General features: G+C 40.7%; 1 protein-coding gene across 1 annotated transcript in view; it reads left to right on the forward strand.

Annotated features, from left to right (window-relative positions):
- Positions 1-16,003, forward strand: part of bsna (bassoon presynaptic cytomatrix protein a) — a 153,073-nt gene that overhangs the window by 128,792 nt on the left and 8,278 nt on the right. The window contains exons 5-12 of the mRNA XM_036578665.1: positions 22-186; positions 1,409-3,782; positions 4,254-5,038; positions 8,542-8,635; positions 11,252-11,383; positions 12,401-12,457; positions 14,495-14,633; positions 14,907-15,000. Of these exons, the coding sequence (XP_036434558.1) occupies positions 22-186; positions 1,409-3,782; positions 4,254-5,038; positions 8,542-8,635; positions 11,252-11,383; positions 12,401-12,441 (3,591 nt within the window). The 3' untranslated portion in view covers positions 12,442-12,457; positions 14,495-14,633; positions 14,907-15,000. The remainder of the gene's footprint in view (positions 1-21; positions 187-1,408; positions 3,783-4,253; positions 5,039-8,541; positions 8,636-11,251; positions 11,384-12,400; positions 12,458-14,494; positions 14,634-14,906; positions 15,001-16,003) is intronic.

Consider the following 16,003-nt stretch of genomic DNA (forward strand, 5'->3'; position numbering starts at 1 on the left):
AAAGCCCATGTCACTCCGCAGCAGAAGTCATATACAGCTGAGTCACCACAGAGGCACCAGAGTCTACCCCGGCCAATGAAGAATGTCCAGAGATCCATGTCAGACCCCAAGCCCCTCAGTCCCACAACAGATGAGCAAACCAAGGCTAGGATTTCCCTTTACCAGCAACAAGCACTTCATAGTCAGGTACGGCCATAGAAAAATTTGTACGCTATGCTTTAATATATTTTACATAATTCACTAATCTTTGAGCATGCTTAAATTTTCTGTATTGAAATTCAGCAGATTTAGTTTAAATGTTGGTGTGACAGTGACATTTGAAATAATGTGCAGCTTGTTGTTTGATGTAAGTTTTTAGCCAAGTTTTTAAATTTGCCAGACCTATTGAGAAGAACCTGTATTGTAATACAATGTTGTTGTCTTTTTTCTCAGAGATCATTGCCTCGACAAAGAGCAAGTGTTGAATGCTTTTTGAGGGCTCGTTCTACGAACCTCTCTGTTATGTGAGGTTATGCTAGAACACTCACATTAACATTTAACAGTTACAATAGATGAAGCATAATTATTTAATCTTTCAACTACATACTTATCAAAGGATCATTTTTATTTCATAAGCATGTACATTGTGAACAGTCTATAGCTTATAAAACTCATAGAAATGTTTCTATAAATAAGTTGCTATGTTTCTACTCCAAAAAAGTCTAGAAAGTGTTAATACTTTAATTCCAGATAGAAGTCATAACAAAAACGCACAATTAATATTATAGAAACTAAACAAAGGTGTTCATAAAAGGGGTTTTGCAGTGGCTTTAGCGGAGTTAATTATTCATTAGAATAGAGATGGTTTGATAATAGTGAATGGTATAAAGAAAAGTACTATGGAGACTGGTCAGGTTTGCAAAAGATGGTCTTTGCTATTGGACACTGGTGATAAGCATTGAGAAAAAAGGTAAGGTTGTTAGAAGTCTTTTTTTCATTCTACATAAACTGGAGCTAAAATGTTTGACCGGTATTTTAGAGCAAGGAGGGACCCTGCATTATACAAACTGCTAATGGTGTCCATGGGGCCCAGGGTCCCCAGCTTTGTAACACATATGGCACATCTGGGAATCAACCTTGAATCCCAGCTGTAGAGCACATCTCTCCAAAATGCTTTTACAAAATGTGCTCTCAGAGGGTCATTAGAGGTTGTACATTTGGTGATCAGTTTTAAAGTAAATTTTCATTTAAGTCTACATTTTTGTGAAGTTTACAAGTTTACAAGTTATTTATGCACTATGGTTACTTCAAACTTCAAAGCATGTTTTTTGTCTTGTTATCATTACACATACTATAATGTGTAACACTGTGCTGTGCTTTTTGCATGCTCTTGACCCCTCCACTCTCCCTGGCCCCTTTGTCCTTGCAGTTGGCGGCACTCCATCAGAGCTCCCTCCTGAGGAAGGTTAAACGGACCCTACCCAGCCCCCCGCCCGAGGAGACTCAGCTGCCTATGGTCACCCCTGCCCTGCCCCAGATGTATGTGCCCTCTGTGCCCTCCCTGAAGGCAGGTTCCCGGCCAAGCCTGGCAGCCAAGGCCAGCCTCCTGAAGGACCTGACCCATGAGCTGAAGGCAGTTGAGCAGGAATCCACTAAACTACGGAAACAGCAGGCTGAGCTGGAGGAGGAGGAGAAAGAAATTGATGCCAAACTTCGGTACCTGGAGATGGGCATCACACAGCGAAAGGAGACTCTGGTGAAGGAGAGGGAGAGGAGGGAGCTGGCATACCTACGCTGCATGGGTGATGCACGAGACTACATGTCAGATTCCGAGCTGAACAACCTTCGTCTGGCAGCTGCAGCCGCATCCTTCGAGAGTAACGGGCTTCTGACCAGACCAAGCACAGCACCACTCAGCCAATTTACCAGTGAGCTGAACACTGCTGCACAGTTTCCCCCTACATCATCCTTTGTGTCCTACCAATATCCACAAAGCCAGTCAACTGCTCCCGCCCCACAGGCCTCCACATTCCAGAGTACTGGATTCAACCAGCCTCCCTATCCTACAGTCTCCCAGGCCCAGGCTCTCCCCCAGCCCACACCCATACAAACCCACCATCCTACCCCATCTTATCAAGCTCAAGGGACCTTCCCTTCCCAGAGCTTCCCCCAAAGCCAACCACCATACCCAACAGATCATCCAGTGCTACCTCCAACCCAACCAAGCCATCCAGGGTTCCAGCCTCCTCCACAACCACCTGCTGGCCCAACTCCTTATCCAACCCACACCACGCCATACCCGAGCCAGGCTCCCCCCTACCCGGTCAGCCAGGCGAGTACCTACCAGCCACCGGCAGATATATTAACTGTCCACCAAAGGCCACGGCAGACCTCTCTGGCTGACCTTGAACATAAGATGCCCACTAATTATGAGGTTATAAGCAATCCTACTGTTGTAGTAACAACCACTGCTCAAGATTCTACCTATAGCCAATCTGGTTTGGCTCCATCTTATGGACAGTACAGCACAACCATGGCAAGCACATATGGGCCATACTCCACCTCAGTTTCAAGTACTTATGGTGGGTACTCAAGTACCACAGCGACTTCATATGGGCCATATACAACAACTTCATCAAGTAGCTATGGGCCATACACTACTACCATAGCTAATACCTATGGATACACAACAACTACAGCCAGTTCCTATGGACAGTATACTACTACTGTTGCTAACACTTATGGGCAAGCAACACTGTCTGACCATCTACACTCAGTGGACAGCCCCTCTACTTATACTGGTGATGGCCTCTACGGTTCTTCCAACCTTGAGCAGAATGTCCCTAGGAACTATGTAATGATTGATGACATCAGTGAGCTAACCAAAGAGGGCATGGGCACCACCTCAGACCCACACCGCAGTGAGGGCCACGGGCGTTATGGGGGTGACGGACTCCACACACGAGGGGGGAGCTCCTACGGCAGACCAGAGGACGAACGTGACGCAGAGATGTACGACCATCACCATGGCAGGGGTAAGAGCACCGGCAGCTACCAAGCGCGAGGGGCAGATACGCATGGCCGGGTAGTGGGCAGCAGTAGCATGGGTGGGGGATCCTCATATTACTATGATGACTACAAACACTCAACAACCTCAAGGGCAGCCCAGAGGCACTCTTCAAAGAGCCTGGCCCCAGCTGTCATGTCCACCAAGAGAAGCAAGCATCGTAAGCAAGGCTTGGAGCAGAAGATCTCCAAGTTCTCCCCAATAGAGGAGGCTCGTGATGTGGAGGCTGACCTGGCCTCATACACCATGAGCACCTCTACTACAAGTGGTTATGGTACAGGTTCCCGTTCACGGAAACTCCAAGATGAAATCTATGGGCTGCGACAGACTACTTATGACTCACATCGGGGCTACTATGATGATGAACGTCTGTATGGCTATGGCAGGTCCCGCTCAACTGGTTATGGCATGGATAAAATTTCTTCTCGGGAGACGGGCTACCGAAGCAGGTCTTATGAACGGGATTATACAGACCGGTCATACAGAAGCAGCTATGGCCGCAGCGGGCGCCCCACTTTACGCTCTCAGTATTCTGAAGAGGAGAGCCCACTTAGTCCCATGGGGAAGCTAATGGGCAGTAGGCGGGGCTACTACGATCCAACTAACCCATATGGCTCAAGCCACTCTCTACCTGATGTGCAGGACCATATTCGAGACCTGCCACGGACCCATGTCTACAAACCTGATGATATGTACATTATAGACGATATGTATTGCGCTGTGTCTGACAGTGAAGGTAATTGGGTGCTGAATGCCAAAGTCACTGTCTACTTTAAACATCCCCCACCCACCCAGAGAAAGAGAAAAAATAGCAGATGTAAAGGAGTGAGAGCCCAGTGCATGCCTATGTTGTGCCTTCAGGCGACCAGCTTTCGTCAGATCAGACTGTCAATTCTTTATCGAGTGCCAAAATTGCATGAGCTGTTTTGTGATCCTTTACTGTCCTTGCATTTTTCCTTTTCTTTTGCATGGTTTTCTAAGGTGCATCTCCTGCATGTATTTTCAGAAATGTCTGAATTGTGAATGTTTGTGTGCAGTTTTATATGTTGTGTATTTTGCATTGCTATGCTGTGTATGGGTATTAAGCTCTAGTTCTTTTTTTTCTTTTCTTTTCTTTTCCCCTTTTTCTTTTGCATGATTTCAGTCTGCATGCCTCTTTCACCAACGGACGTGGAGATTGATTGTGATCTGCTTTTGGTTTCCAAAGCCTACCATCTGGGCCAGGAGGAGACTGACTGGTTTGAGAAGCCGCGAGATGCTCGTGGTTCCCGTCACTATGGCAGCAGTCATTCTTCCTCTGGGAGGCGTGGCCATGTCAAACACACATACCATGACTACGATGAACCACCGGAGGAAGACCTTTGGCCACAAGATGACTATGGTCACTCTCGGCACACATCCAGTCGAGAGCACCGTCACCATGGTAGTGGAAGTTCTGGCAGGCATTCTTCCTCCCGCCACTCCGATGAGCCACGCTCTTCTCGATCATCACGCTCCTCGAAGGATCCGTCCATGCGTCACGACTCCCGTTCCATGTCCTCATCTTCAGGGAAGAGGGGTGATTCTCGCTCTCAGGGCTACCACTCCTCTGATTTCTCCCGTGACCCTTCAGGTCACCACCATGGCTCACGCTCTGGGAAACAGTCCTCACACCACCAAAGTTCTTCCAGCAGGAAGCAGCAGGATCTCCAGGGTCACCCATCCACCTCTAGACAGCCAGGTTCAACTGGTTCAGGGCAGAGGGGTGCAGGTGGACCCTCAAGCTCAAGCCGTCAGCCCGGGTCCCAGCAGCCACCTGATGCACAGCAGGGCCAGCGAACACAGCTACAACAGCAGGCACAAACATCTGCAGCCAGGCCAGGACAGCAGACACCTGCAGGGGGTCCTGTGCAGCCACAGCCTGCACAAGGCCAGCAACTCCAGGCCAAACCTGGCCAGACTGGGCCAGCTGCACGGCAACCTGTCGCGGGAGCACAACCTGCACCTGCTACAGTGAGTAGTTCTGTTTTTATACAGGCTAACACAGTATATTTACCTTTTTTTGATGATAATTATTATATTTCAGTGTTACAAGTGCTAACACAAGGCCCTTTAGGCATTTGAGTATAGATGAAATGGTCTAATTCTATTGGCAGATCATTTTGCTTGTTTCAAAATATAAAGTAGATTATCTGAGAAGAATATAGAATAAAACAATTTCTCTAAATAAAATTACTTAAAAAATGTTAGAAAGTTAAATACCTTATAATATTCTTACAACTGTCTCATTATTGTGAGGTTTTACCAGGCCCTAAACTGTGGTTTCATTTTCTTCCCCAATCACACTGCTTAGCAACCGTCCCACTATCCACCATTACCTTTGTCAGGCTTTCAGGCTTTTAAGAGTGAGCTTGTTTCTTTAAATATACTTTGGATTCAAAGCTCCAAATATTTAAATTAACTGAAGATGGGCCTGTGGGATCTGTAAAAGTGAGACCTGATGCTTCAACAGAGTAGAGGACGCCCATTTCCAAAGCTAAATATAAAATGTCAAATAAAAAAAATTCTAGAAAAAAGTGCATCATCTTTGTCAGAAGTGATTTGCAAATTGTCAACTTTGCCAATAAAGTCATCAGATATAAGTGTAAAAATATTTTCCACACCTGCCATGGCAGTGTGCTTTAGCATATGATACTTGACAGTTTGCTGCTTTTTTCCGTCTTTATTATGTATGTTTCAGCTGTCTGATTTTACTTTATCAATGTACATGTTTTGCTTTATAGGGAAATGTTGCATTGGTTGTTGAAATTATGTTAGGTGTTCTCATTAATATGTGCATAATGTTGCTATTACCTTGTCTTGACTGAGGAAAAAAGTATGCGTTTGTTGCGGTGACGTGTGCAGCATCGCAGTTTGTATGCCACCATCGTGATGCTGCATAGCCTTGATGCATCCTGCCATCTTAAAAAATGCCCCGACCACCCAAGAAAGGTAGCCAAGTAGGGGTCCACCAAACATTTGTGCCCAGGGGCTGATAACTTGATGATCCAGACCAGGGTTTTATCCTGTAAATGACACTACATAGTTTTGAGTTACTTTACAGCATTAAGTGCGCTTGGCAGTTATGTGTTCCCTTTGAAAAAAAAATGTTATCTGAAGGCTCTTTCCATTGGTTTTCTGCTTGTTTTCCATTTGTTTTCCATTTGTTTAATGTTTTACTTACAAATCTCATGCAATTAGGTCTGTGTCTAATTGGTGCATTGAGGCAGACTAACAATGTAATACAACCAAAAACAGCTCTGGATTCGTTTACAGCCAGTATGTGTGGGTGTTTGGGTTTAGAATGACTGCACCAAGCCGGGAAGACAGTTTTGATCTCTTTTCATCCATTTTCCCTTTATTAGATGTCTCTTCTAACACCTACTATTCAATCAGCTTCTGCTTTGCCATCTTCTGGTCCTCTGGCATCCATCCATCCGTGCCTTTTATTAAACCAATATCCACTGTTACCATTCCACAAGTATCCATGCATACTTTCTCTCTTACCGCTTTCTCACCTGCCCCCCCCCCTTATAGATTTGATAAAGCCTAGCTCATCATGCAGTGCTGATTTAATTTTTTGCTGAGATCCTGTTAGTAGGCTCTTATCTTCTTCTCTGATTAACTGGATGTATGCTGCTAGAAAAGAGCTATTGCAGACTGCCTTTCTCCCAGTCCATTAATTTCTCAATGTTTGATTAGTGTATACTTACCAAAAAAGGATGTTAAGCACTACTCTCTATTGGTTATGTACAGTAGGACACGCTCATATAACGTCTCATATGCCCTATATATCTGTCGGCAATAGACTGTACATGACAGCAACATCACAGAAGTAGTGCAGTTTCTAAAACAGTAATGATTTAGAATTATTCAAGATAATGATTTGAGTGGAACTAAATCAGAGTATATGTTTATGAAATCATTGTCCATTTAGCATGTTCTTTAATGTAGTTTATGTGTTGCCTAGATGCATTGTTAGAATGGACCACTGAGTGATTAAACACAATAATTAAAATACAACTCAGAAATGGAAAGTGGTGTGATACATTTTGTTTGTTCCCGGGGCAATAAGCCACCAGCTAAATTATATAATTCTGTGCTGCCTTTTTCTTATCACCAAATGGAAATCAGAATGTGGGCGTACAGGCTAATCGATTCCAACAGAGAAACCCTCCTGACCAGTGGATTTAGCTTAATGTATTCACCCCATGCACCAAGGAGAAGAATCAACAACTCAAAATGGCATATGGAACAGAGGGGAGGTCTTTTTCCCATACTGCCTAATAGCTCTGGCTAAATTAGAGTATATCTCCTCTCTTATTAACAATGAAAAATCTGCTGTTTTATCATTTGTAATTATCGCAAAAAGATGAAAATTGTTTTTGTGCTAAGGGAGATTTTGCTTACCCTTTAAGACAGCTTTTACTTTTTTTCATAAGATGTCTTTACAAGACATTTTGTGTCAGTTCCCTTGTACCCTCTGAATGCTGCATATGTAGACAATAACATTGCTTAGAGAATTTTAGGAACAAAGGTTAGTTTGTTAGCCTGGAAACATTATAATTGAAATGAATGCTGTGAACTATGTTTGGTTTTATCTATTTGGTATGTATTAAAGGAGTTGTTTGGTAGAAAATCTTTTGTTGTTGTTGCTGTTGTTGTTGTTGATTTTATTTATGGATTTTGAAAAAAATATAACAAGGAAGGAAAATTCATTGTACACAATTTCTTATAGTCTGTCAGCAAAGACATGTTTGGTGTCTGAAGCTCTCTGGAGCTACATGATCCAATATACTTGACATGTAATGGAGGCTCATACCATAAACCAGTAATAGAATAATGCAAGCTTTTATCTTAAACCAATAATGGCAGCTTATACCCCACCAGTAATAGAAACATATACCACAAACTAGTAATGGAAGCTTGTTCCACACAGGAAATGGAAGTTTCTACCCTACCAATAATGGAAGCTTATACCTTAAACTAGTAATGGAAGCTTTTACCCCACCAGTAATGGAAGATTATACCATAAACCAGTAATGAAAGCTTATAACCCACCAGTAATGAAAGATTATACCATAAACCGGTAAAGGAAGCTTATACCTTACCAGTAACAGAAGCTTATACCCTGCCAGTAGTGGAAGCTCAAACCGTGAACTAGTAATGGAAGCTTACACCCCACCACTAGTGGAAGCTTATACTATAAACCAGTGAAGCTTCCAGGCAATCACCACATACTTGACTGAATCTTAAAGTTGTTAACTTAACTTGAACAGACTTGTTTATATAGTTTTTGACACTGTGTGACATACTGCTACTTATAGAAATGGTCAAAAGTATGTCAAAGAAATAAAAACAGTAATTTGTCCATACCTTGGTCTGTTTTTTGCAAAATGTGCTTTGTTCATTGAGCTGAACAGCTGCTTTAAAGGCAGTATTTTTGCTCAAAATGTCATGTGTCTGGTCTCTTATAGGCTAAGCCTGAGCCTGCTCCGGTCACTGCTATTGGAGCAAAAGCAGCCACAACCCAACCTGCCAAAGCAGCTCAGCCTCCGCTCACGGGGATAGGTGAGTGTACACATACATACATATTGGGGCTGTCAAAATAAAATTGGAAATTTGAATATTCATCAAGTTGAGAGAAAATATGCACATTCGTAAATTATCAAACAACTGTATAAGTGCTGGCCCTATTATCAGGAGACTGCAGGTTTGATCCCCAGTGATGCCACAGCCATCCATGGCCAGAAGTCCAAGACAGTATAATTGCTCTCACTGTGTTTGGGAGGGTAGAATGGTCCTCCATCTCCCCCATCACTCAGCATGATGCTAGCCAACGTGGGTGTCAGCAGTTGGTAATGTCTTCTTAACAGATTAAACTGTCCAATAATGTTGTATTAACTGCAGTTTGAAAAGATCTGGTGGCTGGCTTCACATGTCTCGGAGGAAGCATGTGCTAGCCTTCACATCACTGTTTTGATTTTTGACTTTTCTGGCCATAAATTTCTGCTAGTGTCCTTAAGGGATTCTAGTAGTATGTAGCACCAGGCTAATGGCAGTGCACATGAAAACATTTTGGTCTGTTTAGACAAGACATGAAGATGTAAAGCTTGTAAAAGACATTCCATGTTTTTTTTTAACCTTGTAACATACAACCCCATTTCCAAAAAAGTTGAGACGCTGTGCAAAATGAATTGAAAATAGTACAAAGACAACATATCTGAGACTGAGAATTTTTTTTGTTTTTTGAAAAATATTGAATTTGATGCCAACAACACGTTCCAAAAAAGTTGGGACGGGGGCATGTTTACCACTGTGTTTCATCACCTCTTCTTTTAACAGTACGCTGTAAGCATTTGGGAACTGAGGAGATGAATTGCAGTAATTTTGAAAGTGAAATGTTTTCCCTTTTTTACTTGATATAGGAACTAACTGTGTGCTAATAACAAGCTGTGTGGTCTTCAGCCCAGAGGACACAGCGTCCATGATTTCCAAAAAGAATTTCAAATTTTGATTTGTTGGACCACAGGACGCTTTTCCACTTCATCTCAGTCCATTTTAAATGAGCTCGGGCACAGAAAAGGTGGCAGCGTTTTTGGTTCCTGTTTATATGTGGTTTCTTCTTTGCATAGTAGAGTTTTAACTTGCATTTGTGGATGAAGTGACAAACTGTTTTCACAGGCAGTGGTTTTCGGAAGTGTTTTTGAGCCCATGCAGTGATTTTCACTACAGAATTTTGTCTGTTTTTAATGCAGTGCCTCCTGAGGACCCGAAGATCACAGCGAGCCAGTATTGGTTTTCGGTCTTGTCCCTTGCATACAGAGATTTCTCCGGATTCTCTGAATTTTTTAATTATATTATGTATCATAAATGATGAAATCCCCAAGCCCTTCGCAATGTTATGTTGAGAAACATCATTCTTGAATTGTTGCACTACTATTTTGTACAGTGTCCCAACATTTTTGGAAATGGGGTTGTACATACTAATGTATATTTTAACTTGCATGTTGCAGTTTTACAGTGACTCTGTTAGTAAAGAGCTGTGGCATAAAGCTACCGCTGTTGTCCGTTTCTAACAACTGACTGACCAGGTTAGACTACTGCTTGTATTCACAGTCAGTAACTTATTAGCACTTCCACAAGGCCTAGAGTGATATTTTTTCTTACAAAATTGGTCCCACCCATTGTAAATCAAAATGTGATTGCTTGATTCCACTGTCAGTTCCTGTTTATGTAAGTGGTTAATCTGATATGTTAAGCCCTTGGTTTGGCTTCTGAAGACCTAACCAACAGAAAAGTTTGCTTGGATGCGTCTCTCTAGATAGTGCAGATATGATCCATGATTAGATCATGTTCCATTGAGTGTTCCCAGAAACCAAAACTTAACAATTAAAAAAGAGTATTACTACAATACTCACATAATTCTATTAAATGAAAATGAACAAAACATTAGAGATATATTTATTTGTTCCACAGGCCCAGAAGGCCCTGACAGTTTGCCACTGATAAACATAATAACCCATGTGTTTCTGGCTTTTTTTCCCACTAACACCTCTGCATAATCATTGGATGTCCATGCGATGGAGTGTACTTCACACACACACGCACACACACACACACACAGTGGAAGTAAATGTCTCACACTGAGGATTAAACACTGCCTGTTCTATGCATTCTCCAGTTTTAATCCACAGATTTACCAGGAGGGCTGGGAAACCTTATGCAATGTGATCCACAAGCAGAGTGTGATGTTAAAACACACATTGAAAAAAGTAGTACTGTAAAAATAATTGATCCAAAAACGCACATTATTTTCACGTGAATAAAATATATTACATCAACACTGTTATGGTCAAAAGTAATACTAAAAAATAGAATTGTCTTCATGTAACATTTTTTTTTTGACATGCAAATGATTCAAGTACTCAATTAAAGAAATCAAATGGTTTAAGTTAAAGTCAAGGCATCCTTTTTTCTGTGCTGAGGCAGAGGTTTTTATTTGAACTCCTTTCACAACAGTGTGCATTGATGTGTTCAAAAAAAGCTGGGCAGGATCTGCCCCTAGTGTGCTGTTTGTCTATAAACTTTCCTCACCGGTTCTCAGGTATGATGCCACTAGGTTTAAAGGGTAAACAGAAATAACGTATTCTGTCTGTTATCATTTCTCTCTCTCCCTCTGTGCAGGATCTAAGGCAGCTCCGAGGCCAGGCGGAATTGGCAGTGCTGCAGCAGGTCAGCCCGGTATGGAAGGAGAAAGCATGCTGTCTAAGATCCTGCCTGGAGGAGCCGCAGAGCAGGCGGGCAAACTGGGAGAAGGTGAGAAGAGAGAAAATTGTCTGTGTGCCAGGGCTGCATGATATGCACAAAACACTAGTATTATGATTATGCTCCATCATAATGTGATCCATATGTGTTTAAAACATAAATTTCATCAAGTTTCAAATTTTTTGATTCCTTAATATCTAAACAACGTCAATCAGAGTGATTGGGTGTGAAATGCTCCATTGTAGAGACAATTAATGAATCAGAATTGTTCACAGTGGTGGTCACAGGAACCCAGTCTTAACCAGACTAAACAACGCATCACAGGAAGCTGTTAATCACAGTGGTTGCAAATGCATTGCCTCATGTATGACACTGATTGTATTATGATTAAAGCCTTTTTTTCAATACATTCACCGCAGTTGAATACACAGAGCAAAACAGTCCCCAGAGACTTCTTTTTTTAGTTTTACTATTATAAACACTGCACATTAAAACTCAGATGGACATTTTCAAATGGTAAATAAAATGGTTATATTTATTGACATCGTGGCCACTGGTTCGCCACCACAGAAAAGAAATCAGTCAGTAAGTTTCTCTACAATGTACCATTTCACATCAAACCACTCTGAATGACTGTTTATGTCTCAATGATTGCATTATGCAGAAACTTTGAAAACTCAGTAGAATTCCACTTTAAAATTGGCCTGCATTATTTTGACTTTTCACATCTGGTACAATGATTGGTTAAGAAGTCACAGCCCACAGTAAAAATAAGAGCCATTATTTAGAGGGCTTATTTGCGTATTACAGATATTTGCAAAATCAGTGCTGGAAAGGCCAAAATCACAAGAATGATTAACAATTGATGTGTGCTTTTGTTTATGTCATTCTGAATTCTGAATTGTTTGAGGCTCTAAACTAGTCTTTCAGTCTCTTTGTGCCTCTGCTAACTACATTCTCTTTTCCTCTGCTCTGTTTTCAACTCTTATTTGCTTCTTTCTTAACTCTACTTTTATTTTTCTTCTCTATGCCACTTTTTCTTTTTTTTATTTCTTCTCCTTTCAATAGCAATCTCTGGATTTGGCAAGAAGTTCACCTCCTTGTGGTGAAATGATACAACTAAAGGTAAGAGAGAGAGAGAGAGAGAGAGAGAGAGAGAGAGAGGGCAATGATGGAGTACCTGAATTGTCTGTTTATCATTGATCCTGTCTGAAACACATTTTTGCTACACTTTCTCCACAGTTATATTAATATGTGACTTCAGAAAACATGCTTTGGATTCAGTAAGATATGTGCGGGGGTGTATATCTGTGGTTTTATAATCCTCTCTCCTCTCGCACAAAGCTCACACATGAAGCTGGTTGTGGAGTGGTTGAGGACAGTATTAACCCTTCAATGCTGAGGCATTTTTTGCCTTTTTATTTGTCACGTTTATGTTGTTACTTTTGTGAAGGATACAGTTGATATTTTTGTCTTTAGTATTATATATATTGTCTGTATGGTAAGAAGGAACAAACTGTAACTGTGTTAAGTAATTAACAAGGTTAATACCTTGTTTGTTAATTCTCTTCTTGATGCTTCTTTTCTCCCTTTGCTTTTCCTTCATTGGAGGACTATTAAAGGATTATCTTATCTTAAAAAAGTGCCTATTTTGGCCTTTTAATCTACTCTTCTCATTTAATTATGTGGTTTCTAAATGTTGTCATTGCATTTATTGTGACACGTAAAGAACATAATCTAACAGAGCTGAACAGTCATAGATTTTTGTTTTGTTTGCATATGTACACTGATTTGTACTCTGATTAAAAAATCAATATTAAGCTGTAGACCATCCAAATTCCATTCTGAGTGTGTGTGTTCACACTCATTGAGAAACTATCGCAGTGCATCCAACAGTAAAAACAGCACTGTGCTTTTTTTATATAGGGTTAGAAAACACTGTGGCACACAGAAAGCTGCAATTCCATATGCTGTTCCAAACTGTAACTCATCACTTTCTTGAAAACGTCATCTCATTACCTTTTACTTTACTTCTAAGTTACTCTCTAAAACCCATACAAATATTACAAGGCAGTTGCAAAGTTAAAACAAAAATTTAACAGCCCTGCCAGTACCTTATTTAGAAAGAAATAAAGTCACTATCGTTGCTTGCCTTTGCTCTGAACAAGACACAGCCAGTTATGTTGACTAAAATAACAATGATACAGTTTGGAAACCCAAAAACTAGCCAGTATAACCAGTTCCAAAACAGCTGCCTTGAAATAAAATCTTTATGAATGAAATGTAGATCAAACAGGGCTGATACCGAGTAGAATTTGTAGTTTCTCTTTAGGCGAAGTAGGGGCTCTCTCTTCTTTGGCACAGGGATCTATATCCATAAGTTTCATAATAACGTGATTAGATGCTTTGACTGACTATGCTCACACTGCACTGCTCACATTCACATTAATTAACATAAGTAATGAATTTCTATTTTAATTAAGTCAAGTGATTGTACTGTTATAACAATAATTTAAACTCCAATGTAGTATACTTCTTGATCACATGAAAAGGGCATTTCTGTAATGCATTAGTTTGTACCACATTACCCCCAACATTGGTTAAAGGGGCCAAAGCCAAAGAACTAATGTTTCAACAATATGTCAATATGATCTTGAGAGTCTCTCATTGCCCCCCCCCGCCAGATCTGAAAATTGAAACTACATTTCACATTTCTGTGCACTTTGAGCAACATTTGAGCAATGACCCTTGAGCAAGGGTAAATGCTAAAACCACTATCATTAAAACATCCCATTTGAAAGGCAGCAGCTAAATCCCACGAGTCGATAAAAAAAACTTCAGGGGCCTGAAAACATAACATTTTTTAACTTATTTGATTTATTTAGATATTTGTACATATTCAAAGGTTATTGGTTGAGTTTATGTTTAGATCTGTATTTGGGCAACCTCAAGTCTTGAGGTCTAGGGGGGCTTCTGACTGCCAAGGCACTGGCCTTGATGGCTCAGTCAGTAATCTCTCCCCGAAGTCCTGCCTTGTAAAATGCATTTGCATGGATGACTAGAGCAATTTTGTGTGGGAGGTTACTTTGTGGACTTTTGTGTTTTCTTTCTAACCTCAAAATTTGTGTGTATGTGTTTCTCATTGTGTGTTTCCGAATTCAGGGTGTCTACAAAAATGATGGAAGATGTTATAAGGCTTTGTACTGGAAAAACCTATGAAGTTTCCCTTCTACGTTTTAATTTAAAAGAGAGAGTGTGAAAGAAGGAGAGAGAGAGGGAGAGAAGTAATCTGGGTGCACTGGTAAGAACTGGCTTGAAATAGATGGATGCACTGTGATTTGATTGTTCAATTCCCTTGTACAAAAAGGCCATACATTATAGAGTGATGAGATTCGTTTGAAAATAATGTTGCGAGCTGTGCATGATCCATTAAGCTAATTGCATCTTCTGCAATTTCTTTTGCAATATGAATTGTAATACCACATTCTATCTCACACGATCGTTCTGAGTCATTCTGTACATACATCTTGGAAATGACCATGAAACTGAATTTTTATTTCTCATCTCCTTTCAGCCAACCAGGACTGGAATCACAGGAGGCTATTCACTCTAGGCCTGGGCACATGATAACAGAGGGACTACGCTGCTTTCCTCTGGCAGGCCAGACAGTAAGAAACAATCACAGACTCATCATTAGGATTACAATATTTGTAAGTGCATAAGCATATGAGACCATGTTCAAATTAAATGTAAATTTAACTAAGAGTAATACAAAATAATACTTAATAATACTTAAAAACTCTTGCTGCATTTGTAGCACATATTTGTAGGACAGATACATGCTTGCTATCTGGGAAGTATTGAGAGTTCAAACAAACTTTGTCTTTTAAAAAGATGTTCAGTCCCATTACTACTTATTTTCGCTAACAAACTTTTGCTGCAAAGTTTTGACAAAGTTTTTGAGTGGGGGTCTTGAAGAAGACGTTTACCTCACACATGTATTGCCTATTGTCTGGAAGTGACACATCCTCTGACACAAAGCCATGCTCACTGGAAAATCCTTTAACACGATGGAAAACACTGTGTAAATGATACATTTTGCACAATAAAGTGTATTACATACTTTTATATTACAAACTTGTTGTTTGAGGAAGCTGTATCAAGGGGCTACCAGTGTATGCTAAAGCGCTAACCAGCCTATTTAGGTTACTTAGTAATATACTAAACGGTTAGCCAAATATGCTAATGTGAAGAAAAATGACTTAGAGTCTTGTATGAACTTGCGTATTCAAACTGCCACGAAGCTGCAACTTCTTTCAGTTTTGCAGCCACTAGCTCTAACTTAGCTAGCGGTGTTCACTAAAATGCTAACTAGGCTTGCGAACTATATTGATGTGGAGAAAAATGACTTTCTGTTACGGTACATGCTGGTTCCAGTCATTAGCAGAGGAAAATTTGATTCTTCTATGGATAAAAACCTTGACATAACTGAGTTCAGTCTGACTAACCATGAGAAGCTTGGTTATTTTATTCCCTTTTGTTGTGACCAAACATAATAAACTATGTCTATCTTTAAACCTCTGTCAATAAATTTTATGTCCCTACAATTGCCATTTCCCACTAAAAGCATCTGAAAAACTCGCTGGCAGCAAGTGGTGCCATTTCGCTTTC

The sequence above is a fragment of the Colossoma macropomum genome, unplaced genomic scaffold (assembly GCF_904425465.1).
Source record: "Colossoma macropomum unplaced genomic scaffold, Colossoma_macropomum, whole genome shotgun sequence".
Lineage (NCBI taxonomy): Eukaryota > Metazoa > Chordata > Actinopteri > Characiformes > Serrasalmidae > Colossoma > Colossoma macropomum.